Source organism: Mustela nigripes, chromosome 15 (genome assembly GCF_022355385.1).
Source record: "Mustela nigripes isolate SB6536 chromosome 15, MUSNIG.SB6536, whole genome shotgun sequence".
Taxonomy (NCBI): domain Eukaryota; kingdom Metazoa; phylum Chordata; class Mammalia; order Carnivora; family Mustelidae; genus Mustela; species Mustela nigripes.
The window spans coordinates 7,869,897-7,890,425 of NC_081571.1; the positions used below are offsets into that span (position 1 = coordinate 7,869,897).

At 44.8% G+C, this 20,529-nt stretch overlaps 1 protein-coding gene across 1 annotated transcript in view; it reads left to right on the plus strand.

Annotated features, from left to right (window-relative positions):
- Window positions 1-4,696: 4,696 nt before the first annotated feature.
- Window positions 4,697-20,529, plus strand: part of LOC132002552 (phospholipid-transporting ATPase IB) — a 606,778-nt gene continuing 590,945 nt past the window's right edge. The window contains exon 1 of the mRNA XM_059377600.1: window positions 4,697-4,972. Coding sequence (XP_059233583.1) covers window positions 4,897-4,972 — 76 coding nt within the window. The 5' untranslated portion in view covers window positions 4,697-4,896. The remainder of the gene's footprint in view (window positions 4,973-20,529) is intronic.

A 20,529-nucleotide genomic window follows, 5' to 3' on the forward strand; every position in this document is an offset into this window, starting at 1 on the left:
ATAGTATTTGGAGTTGTTAATCTTGATTTCAGATCCTGGTGGGTACTGGAATGTCATTGTGTTTTAATGTGCATTTTTCTGATCATTAACAAATTAGACTTGTCCTTTTAGTATTGGGTTGTAGGAGCTACTTATATATTCTAGAAACAGGTTCTTTGTGAAATGTATACATTGGAATATTTTCTCCTGGTCTGTGGCTTATCTATTTCTTCTCTTGGTGGTGTTTTTTGATGAACAGAAGTTTTCTTTTTGATGATGCCCAATTTGTACATTTTTTCTTTTATGGTTAGTGTTTTCTATGTCTTGTGTAAGAAATATTTTCTTCTAGATGCCTTATATGGTTACTTTTTTTTATCCTTTATGTCTATGATCCATTTTGAGTTAATTATGTTTGGTTAAGGGGTCAAGACTTATTTAATTTTTTTTCCATATGAACATCAAGTTGTTGATGATTTTTTTTTAAAAAAGATTTTATTCATTTGAGAGAGAGAGAGAGAGAGACAGAGAGAGCGCTAGCAAGGGCAGGGGCAGAGGGAGAGGGAGAAGCAGACTCCCTGCTCAGCAGGGAGCCCAATGTGGAGCTCTATCCCAGGACCCTGGGATCATGACTGGAGGCTGAGCACCCAGGCACCCCTGTTATAGTGATATTTATTGAAAAGATTGTATTTTCCCTATTGAGTTGTCTTGATGTGTATGTAACCATGCATATATATGGTTAAATAGCCTTTGTCAAAATTATTTTATATTCATGGACCTATTTCTTCACTGTTTAATTGATCTGTGTATTCATGTGTCTACAATACACTGTCTTGAAGAGCATTCATACTACAGTGAGATTTGACATCAGGTAATGCACGTCCTTCCATTTTGTTCTTTGGGTCCCTTATTTTTAATGTGAACATCTTGCATGTCTTTCATTAATTTTTCCATAAATATTTTATGATTTGGGTGCAATTATGTTTTATTAAAATTAAAATTTATTGCCAGTTTTGATAGATTTTCAAAAATGGCTGCAACAGTGTTTCCAATCCTTACATTCTGGCAGAGTCTAGCAAGAGCTGGAATCTATTTCCGGTACTCTTGAACTGACTGGGTCTTTGTGACTGCCCTAGCAGATTGTGATCAGAGTGATACTGCACGATTCCAGAAGCTAGGTTAGAAAAGGTGCATAGCCTCTGCCTGGCTCTGACTCCTGGGACTCTTAGAAGCCAGCCACCATGCTGTAAGGAGGCCCAGCCTCTAGAGAAGACAAGAGAAAGTATACAGATGATAGCCCCCGCTAAGATTCCGACTGCAGCCAGCATCACATGCTAGACATGAGTGCTAATGAGTAATCAAGGTCCAGAGGTTTGGGGCACCTGCCTCTTCGGTCATTAGGAAGATAGATATTGGCCATTCTACTGATGATTTCTTCTTCTATGTCCGATTTGGAACACTATGTAAAATGTCTAAAAATGAGAGGAATTTGAAGTCATCAGAATGCATTTACAGAACGCTGCACGAGACATAGAAGAATGATGTTTTCTATTACATAATTTTCCTTCCTGGATTCTTTTTCAATACTATCAGGGTTGCCTTTTAGCTTGTTTATAAATAACAGGAAAAGAGGAAGGAGGCCCTATAAAGAAAGCCTAAAAATAAATTGATCTGGGGACAAACAGAAAGGAAAGGTGTTAGGGATTGGTAGTGGCTTCCATTCTGTCTATATTATTCCCTCAGCTGGGGAGTAGGTACACGGATTAATACTTATGCATATTTATACACTTTTATATGGTGTATATATGCCATTTCCTTTTAAAAAATGTCTAACTCTGTATAGACATGTACACAAATAAGAGATATACATATATATGTATACATGCATGAACATTTTTTCATATATAAACACTTTAAGAGAAAATTTTAGTTTGAAGAAAGGGGCTTAAGAAATGGCTCAAAGTCTTCATTTGTATGAAAGAACTTCTTGAGAAGGATGCAAGCTTGTTGTTCTGTAGAACCATGAAGATTAAATAAGAATGGGTTTAAGTTAAAATAGAACTTAAGGGGGCGCCTGGGTGGCTCAGTGGGTTAAGCCACTGCCTTCGGCTCGGGTCATGATCTCGCGTCCCGGGACCGAGTCCCGCATCGGGCACTCTGCTCGGCAGGGAGCCTGCTTCCTCCTCTCTCTCTCTCTGCCTGCCTCTCTGTCTACTGTGATCTCTCTCTGTCAAATAAATAAAATCTTTAAAAAAAAAAATAGAACTTAAGACAGTCATAGGGAAGAACTGCTTGAAAACCCTTGTTCTTGAGCATTGAAATGTGCTGCCAAGAGAAGTTGTGCAGTTTTCCCTCCTTGGAAGTCTTGAGACAAAACATGGCTGACCTTTTCGTAGTCACACCGTGAGGGGTAGGTTCTCTCTCTGGGAAACTGGGTCTGTCCTGGCCGATCTCACTGCCCAGGGAGGATGTATACAGAATACAGAAGATGGAGACAGCTGGCTTTCAGGGAAAGAAAACTATAATCCTTTTTTTTCTTCTACATCATCCCTTAGGACAAAAAGGCCTACTCCTAACTCAATGGTATTTGGGTAACACCCAGCGCTAAGGGCTTGTTGTATCCTGCTCAGCCTGTCCTTTGAGGGATTTTTTTTTCTTCCGCAAGCTGCTTCTGTCACCTGACTTCTGAGTACTTGGGGTGGTAGCTCTAGAGAACTGAGGCAAATGCTCTTTCCTGACAAGTTCTTGCTTCTGTAGGGTAGAGACAAAATACATTTCTCTGACTATTCCTGTTGCTCTCATTTTACATTGGTTTTTCTTTCTACAGGCTTCTTGGGTCTCCTCTGGTTCTAGCCTATGTTGCTTCTGGCAAGGGTGAAAGCATTTGCGAGGTCAAGTACAGGTTATTGAAGGATCCATACTGGCATTTGGATTCTAAGAGAACAGTAAATAATGCTCATCGGCTAGTTTTTATTCTTTGTGCATGTATATCTTTAGAAGACCTCAAAGATAGTATTTAGGTCTGGATTCTGTGCTCAAAGGCCATCCTTAACTTCCCAAGAGAGATAACAGCCAGTCAGATCAGGGAAATTAGCCATGGCCCTCAATGAGAGAACACAAGTTCAAATGGGTCACCCATCTATTGCTCCCTGCACATCTTCAAAGTGGGTCACCTGAATCTCAACACTGTACCGAGTTGCTAGGACAGTTTTGGTTATCAGAAGATAAATACAGAAACATAAGTGTCCCCCCCCCCCATTTCATGACAAGGATGCACAAAAATCAAATAAGGCACAGGGTCAGTTTAGGGCAGGCAAGGCAATGCTCTATATTTACCATACTCAGCTTCTTAAAAATTAAGAAGCTTTCTACCTTTCTCCATCTGGTTATGGTGGAAACATTTTTCATCTTAAAATTTGGAGTTAAAAAAGTTGTTTTCACTCAAGTCCTTTTCAGCTCTGCCAAGCCTTCAAGGGGTTGTCATTGATTTAAAAATTGAATCATTAGTGACAAAGTTTTTGATAAATTCACTGCTAGGATGAAGTGGCTTTAGCTGCTGAATTCACCCTCAGCAGCTGTGAAGATCCACTGAGAAAACATCTCCCACCCTGAAGCTCCGCTCAACAATTTGGAAAATTTTCTTCTTTCTCAACATCCTGCTGAGGACTCAATTTCTTATCAGAATCCCCCCTCCCCTTTTTTGAGGGCCCAGAAGAAACAAACAGGGAATCCTACTTGAAGTTAAAATTGCCAGTCTACTGTCCATCCCTACTGCATTTTTCCTAAGAAATTCTGGAGCAGAGGCTAGCCAGTAGGAGCTGAGAGGCTGCATGGTAATTTCTCCTGGGGCACCAATTCTTTCTGTTGAACTCTGTTCTCCTCAGCCCCTGATATTTATGTTAAATTTAGCATAATGATCACATCAATAAGTGTAAGGTCAGACTCTTCTTGAATCATTTTTCTCTTCATTCTGAGGTCAGAATTTTATCAAATATTAAACAGATTCAGCTTTTTTCCCCCTTTCTTTTTGTGGAACTGTGCCCAGAAGGACCAAGCCCGGTTTAAACACTGATGAGTAAAAACAATAAAAAAAAAAATGGATCAAGTGACCTTGGACAAATCACCTCACCTGTCACTGATTTTTGTTTCCTACGGAAGAAGTGGTGTGTGTGTGTGTGTGTGTGTGTGTGTGTGTGTCGCGAGCTAAATATTCCCAGGGGCTTCTTACAATTCTAACATGCCACTAATAGGAATTCTAGGAGAGCTGGGGGTTAGGAGTCTGGAGACCCAGGATTTCTCTTCGTTCCAGGCCCTACACCTTAGAAATACTTGTTCCTTGAAGAACCTATACAGATCTCAACAAAATAGAACAGAAACCGAGAAAAGGGGAGTTTCTGAACGGTTCGCACGGGACACTTGCGCCGCGTGACAAGTGACAGGTAAAACAGGTAGCAGATTGGCACAGGCAGAGAAGAGTACCCCAAGACGGGACCGCCTATTAGAGCCCCCTAGGACACCGATCCATGCCCCCCCGCCCACCGCCATCTCCGCCACCTAAAAGCCCCCTGTCCCGCTTAACGGTCCAGACTCTTCCGGCCCGCTCCTCCTCCCGCCCGGCTCCCCGCGGAAGGGCCGGACCCCTCCCCCGCCGCTGCCGCTGCCGCCGCCGCCGGGCCAGCGGGGCCCGCAGCGGTGGCGTTCGCGGGCGCTGCCGCATTGGCCGGCGGCTGCGGCACGGACGACGCAGCCTCCTCCGGCGGCGGCCGCGGCATAGGCGCCGGCGCTCCCGCCTGCCCCGCAGTCCGGCCCAGGAGCGCGCCCACCCATGGCCCTCGGGCCGCCACCCCTGCGCCCAGCCCCGAGCGCAGCCGCCGCCACCGCCGCTCGCCCAGGGCCCGCGTAGCCCCCGACTCGGGCGCGATGCCGAACGCCTCCGGCCTGGACAGAGCTCTTAAGATGTCCCTGCCCCGAAGGTCGAGGATCCGCTCGTCCGTTGGTGAGAGGGGAGGGGAGCGCGGCGGGGAGGGTCGGCGGGGCGGGGGCGCCGGCGCGCGGAGGGGAGCCACCGCCCCGCCGAGGGGAGCCACCGCCCCGCCCTCCGCCCGCCTCCCTCCGCGGGGCCTGTCGGTGGCCCTGGGGGGCGGGGCGGCCCAACACCTGCGCCGCAGGAGGGGGCCGGGCCGTCCGAGACCCCGGCGCGCCCGCGGGGCCGCGGTGCGTGTGCGCGTGCGTGCGAGCCGCGATGCGCATGCCCGGCCGCCCCCACGCGGGGATAGCCTGTGCCCCGCTAGGTGGGCGCGGAGGCAGTCTGGCATGTACGCTGTCCCCGAGTGGTGTTTGTAGCAGAGCCCTAGGGAGCCAAAGGGTCACAAGAACGTTTGTCGCTACCTGGGTCCGCGGTCCTCGCGCGCACGCGGCGACGTCGCACTCGCTCCCGACCACCTGCACAACTCCCCCTCCCCCACCCCCCGCATTCAAGCGCCCGCGCGCGGGGACGCCAGACCTCTAAAGCCACCCACCCCCCCGGGGCTTCAGGCACAGCACCGCGGCCCCTCACGTCTAGACACTTGCATTTTGTTTCGTGGAGAATATACGTGGAAACCCAGATGGTGTCAAGCGGGATGTTTGGTGGTTCTGATCCGCGTCGGGTTACCTAGACCCTCAGCTAATGAAAAATGGAAAGGGAACTTCAGGAACCATCCTCTTTCTTACCATTTCAGGACTGCCAGCAAGTTTGTAGGTCGATCCTCGGTGGGAGGAAGGGACAGGGTTTGCAATTTGGGGATGGGGCACTTGTCATCTTTGTGAGGTTTTTGTTTTGAGAAAATAGGCATATGAAAATAAACAACTTTCCTGTTTCTGTAGTTGAATCACGTGACATGGAAAGCGCTATCAGTCCTTTGGACCAGTGTTTCTGAGTAACGTCAGGGCACCTTCAGATCCACGTAAGGACAGTCCCAGTGTGAAAGGATCGCGGGCTGAGGGCTAAGGCTAGACTGTGGGGCTTGTGGGCAGAAGCCGGGAGACCAGCTGGGAGGGGACAGCGGTAATCCAGGTGCCAGATGGTACCTGAGGCATTGCTAGGGTGGAGGCGGGGAGAGTAGGCATGTCCTCCATATGTCTGAAGGTGAGCCAACAGATTTGGTTGTGATTTGGATGTAGGTTTCAGTAAAAGAATCAGAGAGTCGCTAGGAGGAAAAAGAAAGTTGAAAAACGTGCCACTCGCGGAGATGGGGAAAACTGCAGGAAGAACGCGGCTCTTATTTGTGTGTGGGAGGGGCGGGGGTTAGGAATTTGATTTTGAAGTGCCTGGGAGAGCATGGATTGGAGATGTTTACATTTACCAGCCCTAAGTTCTGGAGAGTGGTCTAGAGCAGAGACATAAATTCAGGTATCCTCAGCAGGACCCGTTCCTCTGTGACAGAGCCCCACTCTTGGTCAAGTCTTGCGTTTGCTCTAATGCTGTGCTGTTGCTGTCTTAGAGGCCTTAATGATTTTCGAATGAGGGTCCTGCATTGTCATTTTGCAGTGGGACCCGCCAGTGATGTATGTAACCAGTCTGTAGAGACGTGGCACAGAAGAGAAAGGTCCTTGGACAGAGGCCTGGGTACATGGACATTTCAAGGTCAGGGAGGTTAAGGCAACAGCCACGGGGCTCAGAGGATGGCCAACGAGGTCCGAAGAAAAGACCAGAGCGGTTCTCTGAAGCTCAGTGAGCCCACCATCCTGAAGGCAAGGGGTGCTCAGCTGTGCCCAGTGCTGCTGGGAGCTCAGGAAAGGCGAGACCTGAGAAGAGTCCATCATGGAGGGCACGGGTGACCTTGCAGTCTGTTTCTTTGTAAGCGCGGGTAAGAATGTCTATAGAACAGCTTGAGAGAGAGAGAAAGAGAGAGATGGATGAGAGGATATTGGAAACAGCAAGTCCAGAAAACTCTTTTGGGTGAATTTTGTAGAAAGGGGGAGAGAGCAAGTTGAGTGGCAGCCGGAGGGGAAGATGTGAGTTCCAGAGAGGTGGTTTTATTTCAAGGCAAGTATTAGAGTCATACAGTTGATGGTGTGAGTGTCAAAGGAAGGGGTTTTTAGGGAGAAAGGAGGGACAGTGATCTGAGATCAACAGTGAGGAACAGGGTCATCAAAGTGGAGCAGTGAAGGCAAGAAGTCCAGAGGTGGGGGAGATAAGGCATTTGCTGATGAAAGGCTGCAAGTTCCAGAAGACAAGAAGGTTCTAAGAGGTGGAGTTTCTGTGAAGAATTTGCATATGGTGTGAGGAAGAAGGGGGATGCTCCTGTGAATGAGGGTAGAGGGCCTGATAGGCTAGGTTTAGAAGTGCTGGGGCTGGGGGAGTGGCAAGGGGAGGGTTGGTCAGTGCTGGAGAGATGTCCTAGGAGTGTCCTGAGCTCTGAAACCACTTCTTTCCAGTGCCTGCATGAGTGAGACGTTTCCATCAACACAACCCGCACTCAAAGCTTTGGGTACCATAGTCAAACATTCTGCAAAATATCTTCACTCCTTTTGGTCCTTTACTTCTCCATCCATATTTTTAAAAGAACCTGTTTTAAAATGAGACAAAACAACATCCTTTTAGAATTTTTGGTTACATTTGCATTAAATTTATAGATTAGTCTGGAAAGAGTAGAAATTTTAAAAAATGTCTTTTTAACCAGGAATGTGGATATTTTTCATCATTTTTATGTGTCTTCTTTTAGGTCTTTTATTAAAGTGGTATAATTTTCTCCATAGATTTTAAAAGGCTTATTCCTAGGTACTTCTGTTACTAGAATAAATGGGGTTCTTAAAAACTTACATTTTTAGTTGGGTTGCTGCTGATGTCTAGGGAAGCTATTGAATTTTTATGTTGTGTGTCAACAACCTATTGCACTGTCATAACTTTTCAAAGTTTAGGATTCTTTTAAATATTTTTTGTGGACATCCACATTATCTGCAAATAATAATTTCGTTTCTTTTAATTGTTATGCCTCATAATATTTTTCTTATTTGATGATATTTGCTATTACTCCCAATGAAAAGTTTGACCAGAAGTGCTATTCTTAGAACATTAAAGGGAATGCTTCCAGAATTTCCAGCAAATGGCTAATATTTGCTCTTGGAGTTGGTAGCTGCTCTTTATTACTCTGTGGAAGTGCTCTGCTTTTCCCACCCAGTGCTTCATTTAGGGCAGAGCCGGGTTTATCACGCACATTAAGATAATCATAAGGAACCAGCAAAATACTTAAAGATACCTGGGTGGCTGTCAGGTCTTTCCCTCTCCTGTCTGGATCTTCATATACATTAAAAGTGAATTGCAGCAAACGCATCAGACTGGCCTTAATAAAAAGTAGTGACGTCAGCAAATGCTTGCAAGGATGCAGAAAACGATCACTCCTGTGTGGCTGCTGGGAATGTAAAATGGCACAACCGCTCAGGAAGAATGTTTGACAGTCACTCTTTCTTTTTTTCTTAATTAATTAATTAATGTTGACACATGGTGTTACGTTAGTTTCAGGTGTGCAACATAGTGTTTGGCCATATGTATCTGTCATGCTATGCTCACCGCAAGTGTGGCTACCAGCTGTCAACATTCAGTGCTATGCACTCTATTCCCTATGCTGTACCTTTCGTCTCTGTGACTTCCTCATTCCATAACTGGAAGCCTCTGCCTTACCTGCTTTGTCCATCTCTCACTCCCCTCTCCTCTGGCAACCACCAGTTTGTTCTCTGGATTTATGGATCTGTTTCTGCTTTTTTGTTTTGTTTTGTTTTGTAGGTTCCACATATAAGTAAAATACTGTGGTATTTGTCTTTGACTGCTTTCAGTGAGCATAATCCCCTCTAGGTCGATTGATGTCATAGCACATAGCAAGGTTCCATTCGTTTTATGGCTGTATATTCCACTGTGCATGTAGACCACATCTTTATCCATTTCAGTGATCAGTACACAATTATCAATGGACAATTAGGTTGTATCCATGTCTTGACCACTGTGAATAATGCTGCAGTGACCCCAGGGGCGCTTATACCTTTTTGAATTCGTGTTTTTGTTTTCTTTGGGTAAATACCCAGTAGTGTTATTACTGGGTCATATAGTATTTCTATTTTTAATTTTTTGGAGGGCCGTCTGTACTTTTTTTCCACAGGGGCTGCCCTGTGGAAACAATTGAAACTTTAACTTCAAGTAAGATTCCCTGCCTGTTTCTTCCGGGCCCTCAGAAAAAGAGTGGGGGTGTTCTGATAAGAAATGAGTCCTCAGCAGGATGTTGGAAGGATAAGCAAGCTGTGCTACATCCACACCGTGGAATACTAATCAGAAATAAATACGAACCAAATACTGGCCCACACGACAACTTGGGTGGGTCTCCAGGGAGTTGTGCTGAGTAGAAAGAAAGTCCAAGTCTAATCCCAAAATCTACACGTCATTTTATCCTATTTATGCAACATTCATGAAATAGCAGAACTATAGAAATGGAGAGCAGATTAGTGGTTGCCAGGAGTGAAGGAAGGTGTGGGGATGGGAAGAATAAAAGAGCGACACGGGGGATCCTTGTGGTGATAGAAATGTTCTGTATCCCGACTTACCCAATTTCAGTATCCAGGTTGTGATATTGTGCTATAGTTATGTAAGGTGTTTCCATGGGGGGAAGCTGGGTAAAGGGGACACAGAATCTCTTTAGTTTTCTTACAACTGCATGTGGATCTAAAATGATCTCAAAATAAAAAGTTTAGTGGAAAAAAGAAAAGGTAAAACATAGTAATTTTTATTAAAAGAAAATAGTCATCATATTTCAGGTCTGGTAATGTACTCTCAGTTCAACACATTTGAGTGATAGTATTAGAATTTCATTGCTAGGCTGTTCCTTCAGGGCAATTAAATTGTTTACCACTTGTTTCTGTGACACAGCAGAACCTCTGGGTTTGAGAAGCTTTGTGCTTGGCCCATTAGCTGCTTGACATATCTTGGTAGGGCCTGGGGCAGGGCTGAACTCAGACCTTGGTGCACTCTCCTAAGATTATTCTCATTTTTTTATAAACTCATAGGGAAAGGATCAAAGACCACCATCTGTTTCAAGATTACTTGCTCCCAGCTGTGTACTATTTAGGAAAATAATTCTGGGATTATTATTTGTTGCTTATGAGATATCTTTGACTTCTTCCTTAATCTGGATGTTCAGTGGTACTTTTGCAAATGCTACCTTTCTCCAAATATATATCTTGTGTTAGTGTCCCAGACATTTTACCAGGTGGTAGAAATGCAAAGATGTGAGTCCCCTGCCTGTACAGAGTTTACAGTTGGCTCAAGATCGAGCCTTTCAGTCCAGTAAGGGAGGCAGAGTGGAAACTGGAGTTGTTGATTGTAACAAATCTATGTGGAGTGCCTTCAGTGTGCCAGGCACTGCTCTAGGGGCTGGAGATGGAGCGGGGAGCAGAGCAGGGGTGCTCTCAGGGAGCTTGTGGTCTCGTGGTTGGTTACAACCCATGGGGTCAGTGCTCTCAACTCTCTTATCCTGACTTGCTTTGACACTCATGGACAGTGACACTCATGGACAGTGTGCACAGATGAATAGCGAAGTTGTGTGTGTGCGTGTGTGTATGGGTGTGCGGGGGGTTGGAGGTGAGCAGTGAGGACCGAAAGGAAGGGAAGTTGTTTTTTATAGACTATGTTGTCAGCAGGATCTTGGGAAGGATCTTACTCCCTGTCTTATTAAATTTAGGGATTTGGCTTAAAGGAAACAAGATTAGCAATGAAGAGCTGGTGGGCAGTAAGCATGCAGACCAAATGCAGAACCTGGAGGAGTACACATCTTCCAGAAATGGTCCCTAGTGTCCTCCTCCAATTCCACATTGGGCCTGTCCATCTCCTCTGTCCTCTGTCCTGGTCTGCAAAGGTGTTTTTTCATTGTGTTTTGTTTAAAAAGCATCCCTACACGGACTCAATTTTCCCATAACAACCTGCCCGAAGTTTCAAGGGCAGAAGTAGGAAACTGAGGGGCGTTAAAATAGAAAGAGCTCTAATATTAGAATGTGAGGGTGTGTTGGAAGCCAGAGCTGGTGTGTTGAACTCAGAATGTGCAGCTCCTGATCTGCTGAGTGAGGAGGCAGAAGCCGCTTACCCGAGGTTGGCAGGCAGCTCCTTCAGCACCTCAGCGCCCGCTTTGGGAAAGAGAAAACCCTCAGGGTCATTTTGATCGAAGATGCGGTTTCGGTTCACTTAAGGAAGTAGTCACAAGATCTACCACTTTTAAATCGCAGAAGTGGGGTTGGGGTGCAGTGAGCTGGGGGAAGGGCAGCCCTCTCTCCCAGGTCACAAGTGAACAGGAGACAGAGAGCAGAGTAGCAAACACCCCTATTACGTCAGAGGTGGTCAGGGTGGAGGGCATTAGCTTTTCCCGACCTTAACTCTAAGTGGTTGTTTCAAAAGGCGCCTTGGGACAAGCAAAGTGGGGACAGATGGTGCACTCCTAAACTCCAAACTCAAGTCTCTACACGCCCTGACCCCAGGTATGAGTCGGGTTGTCACATTGTAAAATACCTAGGCAGCTGCTGAGAAACATAAACGTTGTTTGTCATCACAAAGGGCTGGACCACATCTCAGAAATGGCTTTATCCTCTACTTTCATAGAGGAGAAAAACAAGTCAGAGACGTTCCTTGCTTGCTGGTTTATTTCCAGCAGGACCAGCTAATCCCCAAGCCCACGGTGCTTTCACCCCCCTCCAAAGCGGATCCAATTCTGTATGACATTGGAAAACTTCCTTTATTTCTATAACAGAGGCAGATGAAAATACATCTTGTATCTCATGTCGTGGTTATGATTAGTGAGTAATGTGTATAATACAGAAATGCATGCATTAATTATTTGATACATTAAGAGAACCATGTGATGTAATCAAGCTCATATTGACAATATGTCAGATCTTTCTCACGCTGCCCATCATCATTCAAGGTAAACTCCTGCACCCAGATTCTTACCCGCAGGCCAGCCATATGGGCAAGAATGTCACCTGTCATTATTGCCCCCTCTAAATCTCATGATGGAGGCTTACCTGGGAGTCATTATCGGAGCATGAGAGCATTCTTCTCGTGTCATTATCCAGGCGTATATGATCACACACCAAGCACTCGGATGATAGAGAATTCATCCCCCTGTGTCTCTGGAGGCTCTCACCTTCTATTCATTTGCCCTGCCTTCAATGCCATTTTTTAAAAAAGATTTTATTTATTTATTTGACAGATTGAGATCACAAGTAAGCATAGAAGCAAGCAGAGGGAGAGGAGGAAGCAGGCTTCCTGCTGGGCTTGATCCCAGGACCCTGAGACCATGACCTGAGCTGAAGGCAGAGGCTTAACCCACTGAGCCACCCAGGTGCCCCTCAAGGCCATTTTTTACCCTACAGGTGGCCAATAAGAACCTCAGTTGATGGCTTCGGTTGCTTAATAATTGATTTTCCTTTTACAGTAGATGTTTTATCTTAAACCCTTCTCTGACAGAGATGCTGGCTAGAACAAAGGGTTAAATTGAAATTATTCTTGAAAAACGTTTTCCAAACAGTTATGGGAGGATGCGTTTAGAACACCTTTAAAGATGAGTTTCTGCCTTTCTTCCTTGGATCTTTACATTTACTAAATATAACCCTTGGTCAATACAACACTGGATACAAGATATTATTTACATCCATTTAGGCCAGTAAAAGTGCTCAGGGCAAATGTTAACACCCATTAAGAAAGTCTAAACATAGAAATGATCTCATATCCATGCCCTGCGAGTTTTTTCCCATCATTAAGGGCAAATGCAGGAACAAGACCTGAGAGAGAGCCCTTGCCAGGATAGAGCCCCGAGGAAGTGGGGATTGTTAGTGGCTCACACAAAATACGCAGACAGCCTGTGGGGACTCAGTCACATATGGACACCTGCGTCTGCCTGCACAGGCATGCCCATAAGGGTGTGCGAGTAATATTGTTCATCAGCAGTGACTGGGGAGGGCTCACTGTGTCACACACGGCTGCAGACGGTGTGTATGTGTACGTGCGCATACTGTTTATGTGTCTCTTGCTCTGACAGCTCATCTCTTTCTTTGCTCACCATCTGTAAGAATCAGAATCTGATACAACATCACATTTTACCCTAAAAAGTGATCTAATCATGATTAACTTGCATTTAGAGGGTTTACATTTGCAAGCAAGTTTTCCAGGCTTTGGCACTCTTATGCCAGATGATAAGCAAATGTCACATCTCACACATTTCGGTGAAGTGTCTGGGGGCTGCTTCTCCCTCTTCTATCTCTGGAGATACTGTGTTAGCTGCCGTCTGCACTGAGGCTCCAGGATTACTGTAAATATTTTAAGTACATTACTAAGACGGGTCATACGGGAAGCAAGGGTAAGCAAATGCTACATGGAGGAAGGACCTCTGTACTCGGACATTTGGAATCTGCTTCCAGATCCTAAGTTCAGGGAGCATAGCTTTCTTCACTGGCCTTCAGTGATGCCTGCATATCCTGGAGGAGCTCATTCGCATTCGGAGGGAGAAATCTGGGGACTGCCTCTGAGCTGTTCCGCTTCGTGCTCCATGGGATCAGCCTCTTATGAACTATTTTTAGCTGCATAATGATTATCCTTATTTAAGACTCTCCTATTTTCTTTGTGTTTTCTTTATTCTAAGCCACTGGGGAAACAGAATTTTGGTTTTACCACTACAGAATTTTTTATCTTTGGACCTGCAAAGAAGTAGCTACTGTTTATATAGCAGACAAACGAAATGACCCCTTGTCCTCTGACATCTTGGCAGTTGAGTTTCACTGACCAAATTGCTAAGGGTGTGAAGTAGTGTGGGTGTTTCTGTTGTGTCTCCTTCCCCCCAGTCCCTTCCCCACGTTACTCATGCTCTGCCTTGGTGCTGGTGAGAATATTAGAAAGATGCTCTCTGGATCCTCTCCTCATTCAGGTCTGTGTTGACCATTCCTGATACTTGGAAATGCAACTATTCAACTCCGTTTAACTCTGCTGCGGTCTGGTTTTCAGATGTTCAGGTGTGGGCCAGTGTTCTGGAAGGGAAGGCACCTGTGTGGGCTGGCAATTGAGGGGGCCTCAATTTAACAATAAATTGAGCTGGGTGTAAACCCCAGGGATCAGGGAAGATCATAAATGCAGTACACGGTCAGGGGCTATTACAGTGATCTGGGTGAGAAGTAATGAGGGCCTGCGCCAGGGCAACACCAGAGATGCGAAGAAGGAATGACTGTGGGAAGCATAGCTGAGTTGGAACTGACAAGGTGTAGAGATGGAACCAGGCACTAGAGAAGTCTGTCCATCTTTGCCTGCCCATTATTTGTCCTCTGAGAGCCCAGATACTGGGCCGAGTGTCAGCGATACGCAGAGAGTCAGACATTCTCGAAGTCAAAGGTGACTTTCTAGATCAGTGTGGTCCCAGATGGTGGCCACTAGCCACAAATGGCTCCTGAGCGCTTGAGGAAGGAGTCAGACCATGTACCAGACCATGCTCAAAGTGTAGGAAGCACATCAGAGTTTGAAGACTTACCATGGAAAAAGAATCTGAGCCATCTCATTAGTAATGTTTTATGCTTATTATAGATTGAAATAATATTTTGGATAGGTCAAGTTAAATAAAATATGCTATTCCAGTTATTTTCTGTTTCTTTTTACCTTTTTTCTTAGTGTGGCTACTAGAAAATTTAAGATGGTGTATATATCTTGGACAGCTCTGCATAGATGATCTTGTCCAAACATTTGTGATTGACAGTTCATGGAGTTGCAGACTTTCCCAAAATAAAATTGTCTAGGAGCCCAACACCCTCCTTCCTAGGGGAGGAAACTAAGGCTGTGGAAGGTTACATTCTGGAACTTGCCCAGCGTTCCAGGGACAGTGACAGCCCAGAGCCTATGTCTTTCCACCCTTCTAGTATTCTTTTCAGGGTTATTTTGTCTTTCTTTTACACTGGGTGAAAATCTCTCTTGGGCCTAATCTAGGTGATCCACCTTAAGTTTATTCTGAAAATTAACCAGCTCATGGTACAGTAGGGCACCCCCCATCACCACCTCCATGTCTTCAGTTTTTCTTTTGGCAGTTTCATTCACCAGCTGTCGAAATACTATCTGGAAACAGATGATCCTCCTTCTGGCAATCGGCAGAGGGTGGGTAGTAGCCCAGCCCTATGTCACCATGCCTGCGTCACTGACCTCACTTGGTCTAACTACGTGGGCATTTTGTCATCCCACATCATCACAAGAAGAAGGGGGAGATTTTGAGGGAAAAGCCACATTCACATTATTTTTACTATAGTATACCGTTGTTACCTGGGTCTGTTTATTAGTAATTCATTTCTTATTGTGCCTAATTTGTACATTTAACTTTATCACAAATATGTATGTGTATATAGGAAAAACATAGTATACATAGGGCTCAGTATTATCCACAGCTTCAGGCATCCACTGGGGGTGTTGGAACGTCTTTGTGGGTTACTGTACTGCAAAATTCTATTGTATTACTTTGAACCTAACATTTAATAAAATGAACTTGCTTGAGTGTTTGTTGTCTGAAATCATTAGGCGGTATTTGCAGAGAGGAACTTCAACTATGATGCATCTTCAGTTTATGATTAAATGAACTTCAGTCACAGCCGGGAGCAGCCGGCAGATGTCATCTGCCCAGATGACAGCCTCCTTTATAACCAGTGGGCATCTCGGGGTAGATCTCCTCTTCCCAGAGGCTGATCAGTAACTGGAATGGGAGTTGAGTTGTTTAAAGGAACACAATTTTAAATGTTTCCCTCTTAGTGTGTCCCCCAGAAATGGAGAAAGTAAACACAGAAGAAAAAATAATCCAAGGGCTGTGTTCAAACACCATTAGGCTGTTAGTGGTGTTGGGTCTTGTTGAGAAGACAAAGTAGGTTTTATTACCAAGGGACGAAGCTGGGCTTTTTAGATTGTTCCTGTACTCTGAGTTTTTAGGAATTTTGTTTAATATTGATGAAATTATGGACTGTGATAGTAAATACAGCCTGGGTAACTGAGATGATACTTTCGTTGCTGTTAGCAGTCCGATATCTTGTACAAGTGGCATGTGGTTATTTTGCTTTAGGGGTATGATTTTTTTAAAAAGATTTTTATTTATTTATTTGACAGAGAGAAAGAGAGAGAGTGCGCGCGAGAGTGCACAAGTAGAGGGAACAAGAGGCAGAGGGAGAGGAGGAAGCAGGCTCCTTCCTGAATGGGGAGCCCGATGTGGGGGCCGATCTCAGAACCCTGGGATCATGACCTGAGCTGAATGCAGATGCTTAACTGACTGAGCCACCCTGGCACCCCTAGGGGTATGATTTGACTCAGTCTTCGTGTCTGTATAATGGAGAGCTCTGTTGTCTGTTGTCTCTGATGTATTTCAATAGAAGTCTTGGCTTCATGAGCATGGCTGGAGAGTATGACTGAAGATGCTCAGGGCAGGCGAGGGAGTCTGTAGTTGCATGTCTGCCGTCCAGGCTCTTTTATGCAGAATAATAACATTGGCAGGATATTCCAGGGCAATGCCAGCCATATCGTGCTGAGGCAGGGAAGAGACATCTTGGATGTGGTGATGTCTCTGCCAACTCTGAACTCGGTGCTGTGGCGTCACACCGTGAGGTTGGCACTGTGACAAATGCATAATGACATGCGGCCACCATCACAGTATCATACAGTATTTTTTTTTAATTTAATTTTTTATTTTTTATAAACATATATTTTTATATGGGGTACAGGTCTGTGAATCACCAGGTTTACACACTTCACAGCACTCACCAAAGCACATACCCTCCCCAATGTCCATAATCCCACCCCTTTCTCCCAAACCCCCTCCCCCCAGCAACCCTCAGTTTGTTTTGTGAGATTAGGAGTCACTTATGGTTTGTCTCCCTCCCAATCCCATCTTGTTTCATTTATTCTTCTCCTACCCACTTAAGCCCCCATGTTGCATCACCACTTCCTCATATCAGGGAGATCATATGATAGTTGTCTTTCTCTGCTTGACTTATTTCGCTAAGCATGATACGCTCTAGTTCCATCCATGTTGTCGCAAATGGCAAGATTTCATTTCTTTTGATGGCTGCATAGTATTACATTGTTGTGATATAATACAACTTCTTGATCCATTCATCTGTTGATGGACATCTAGGTTCTTTCCATAGTTTGGCTATTGTGGACATTGCTGCTATAAACATTCGGGTGCACGTGCCCCTTTGGATCACTACGTTTGTATCTTTAGGGTAAATACCCAGTAGTGCAATTGCTGGGTCATAGGGCAGTTCTATTTTCAACATTTTGAGGAACCTCCATGCTGTTTTCCAGAGTGGCTGCACCAGCTTGCATTCCCACCAACAGTGTAGGAGGGTTCCCCTTTCTCTATAGTATCATACAGTATTGTCATGCCTTTCAATCTCCTCTTCCTCTGACTCCAACCCTGGTACTGCTGATCTGTTTACTGTCTGCATAGCTCTGCCTTTTTCAGAACATCAGTTTTTTGGCATTCTAGAGGATGTAGCCTTCTCAGATTGGTTTCTTTCACTTAGTGATACACATGTAAGATTTGTCCATGCCTTTTCATGGCTTGATTGCTATATTTTTTAATCCCTGAGGAATGTCCTGTTGTCTGGATGTACCATAGTTCATTTATGCATTAAGCTACTGAAGGACATCTTGGTTGCTTCCAAGTTTTGGCAAGTATGAATAAGTCTGCTGTAAACATCTGTGTGCAGGTTTGCATGTGGCCATATGTTTTCAACCTCTTTGGGTAAACTGGATCCTATAATGAGAGTATATTTGATTTTGTAAGAAACTGCCCAACTGTTTTCCAGAGTGGCGGTCACATTTTACATTCTCACCAGCAGTGAGGAAGAATTCCGGTTGCTCCACATCCTCACCAACATTTGTTGTCCTCAGTATTTCGGATTTTATCCATTCTCATTGTTGTTTTAATTTGCAGTTCCTTAGATGTGAAACTTAGATGTGGAAAAGATGCAGAGCATCTTTCCATAGGCTTATCTGACTATCTGTGTATCTTCTTCAGTGAAGCACCATCTTTTCCCCATTTGTAACTCAGGTTATGTGTTTTCTTTCTTTCTTTTTTTTTAGGATATGTGTCTTCTTATTGTTGAGTTTGAAGAGATCTTTATATATATATATTAGATACAAGCCCTTTATCAGATGTGGTTTGCGAAGATTTTCTCCCAGTTTGTGGCTTGCCTTTTCATTCTCTAAGTTTCTTTCCCAGAGCACGTTTTTCATTAAAAAAAAAAAAAAATCCAACGTATCAATATTTACTTTCATAGATTATGCTCTTGCTGTTTCAAGTTTTCTCTCCATATTTTTCCTTAGGTGTTTGAAACTTATTATGTGTAAACTTATTTTTCTGGAGGGCACTTTTAAAATGTGAATTACACATACTATTTTTTTCCCTTAAGGCGAGACTTAATCAGTACATGTGTCTTATTCCTTTCCACACTGAGCCCCACAGACAAAAAGAAGACAAAAGCCTGGGCAGGTTGACTCCTTCCCCCACTCCCTTCTCTGCCCAAATCCCCTGAGTTGGCATCAGAGTGCGGTTAACTGGTGGTAGGCACTGTTTTGTTTGTTCAGCAGTCTTCCTTGTGGGCCATTCCTCATGTTGGAGTAGATCCCTTAGGAGCTCCCAGTGACCATCTGTGCGTGTAAACTGATTCTTCCTGCCCCCGAAAATGCTTTTATGTCATCCTCCCCATTAAGTGATCGTTTTGCTGAATACAGGGTTCTAGACTCCAAACTCTGTTCCTTCAGGACTTTAAGGAGATCATTCCGTTATCTTCCTGTACCCAGATTTGCTGATGAGAATCTACATCCATCTGATTCTCATTCCTTTGCCGCAAAGCTGTTTTCCTTTTGGATTGGCTTTTATTGATGTATGTGTCCTTGATGTTCTCAAGTTTCAAGGTGATGGTCTAAGTATTTTCTTTTCCCCATCAAATGCTCAGCGCTGGAAGGCCCTTTCAATCTGAGAAGGCTGGCTTTCTTTTGGGGGGAAATTTCCATCTGGCACTGTCAGTCACCAGCTGTGTCCCTGCCCCCCTCTGCCCCCCCTTCCTCTCTGCAACTTCTTCCATATGTCTGTCTCTTCTCTGCAGGTTCCTCTGTTGGTTTTATACTCGTTATCCCCTAATGCCCCATTTTGATCATTGCTTGGTGTTACCTTTCAGTTCATTAATGCACACTTCGACTTTGGCTTTCTTTTCCTTTTATTCTCCTTAGTTTTAGATGTCTGTTGACTTTTTACTTCAACTGCTATGTAATTTCTTTCATGGTCGCTAACTGATTCTTTGTTCAGAAGAGTCTAGTATCCCGTATGGTATTGAACACTCTCTTGGAGAATGTGAATCACGCATGTCTTTTTCTGATGGCTTTATCTTATGAGCATGAGTTCTGTTTGTATTCTCCTTTTCATGTTGTTCATGCACCTTAAGTACCTCGTGATTCCAGAGCCCATTTTTCTTTTTTTCCAGTTGAGGGTCCCTGAAGGGGGTGAAGCAGAGCTGCAGGGGGTGTCTACACTGTCTTCAGTGAGTGCAGGGACACACACACACACACACGCACACATGCATGTGTGCAAGTGCTACAGGTGGGGCTGCCTCCACAGATGGTCTGCTGAGCCTCTTTGCTCCTCATTCCTTCCACATGAACAGCGCTGTGTCCCATGAACAGGGGGAAGGAAAAGTGTTGGTCAGTTTCTAAAGGGCCCGTGTGTCTGTGGTTTAACTCTTGCCAGCCATCCGACAGGACCACAGAAGCCATGCAGATTGTTTGTCCTGCTCTTTCTTTTGCTGGCCGGTGGGTCTGCTGGCTGCAGAGGGGAAGCCACCACAGTGCTCTCTTTTCATTTGATCCGTTCAGCTAAGGCTGAACACAGTACTGACTTCAGGCAGGGATCCAGCCCAGATGACTCCATTCCGACCTGCTTCTGAGTTTGGACCCTGACACATCCTAACTGGGGGTCCTCGGGGAAGTTAGTCACCTGAATCCCTCAGCCCTCTTTCCTCATTCATAAAATGCAGTCTATCATAATACCCACCACGCTGATTACCGAGACCTTGAACAGGCTAACATAGGGAGCACCTGCCACAAACCAAAACTTAATGTGACTCAGTCATTATTATAAAATTAATAATTAAAAACAATGACATAAATGCTACTGTAATTATTTCGAGAGTAATATGCTAGGGATATAGGACTCTGACCCTCTCCCATTTTATTTTGTCCATATATAGATTGTTAACTTTTTCCCAGTTAATATGAACTCTGTATGGATGCCAGAGTCTTTGTCTGGAAAGTCAGATGACAGTTGCAGTGGGCTTAATTTTTTCTTTTTAAGATTTATTTATTTTAGAAAGAGAGAGATGATGAGAAAGCATGATCAGGAGGAGGGTCAGAGGGAGAGGAAGAGTGTCTCAAGCAGACTCTGCTGAGTGGGGAGCCTGATGCAGGGCTCAGTCTCCTGACTGGAGAGCATGACCTGAGTGAAATCAAGAGGCGGATGCCTAACCAGCTGA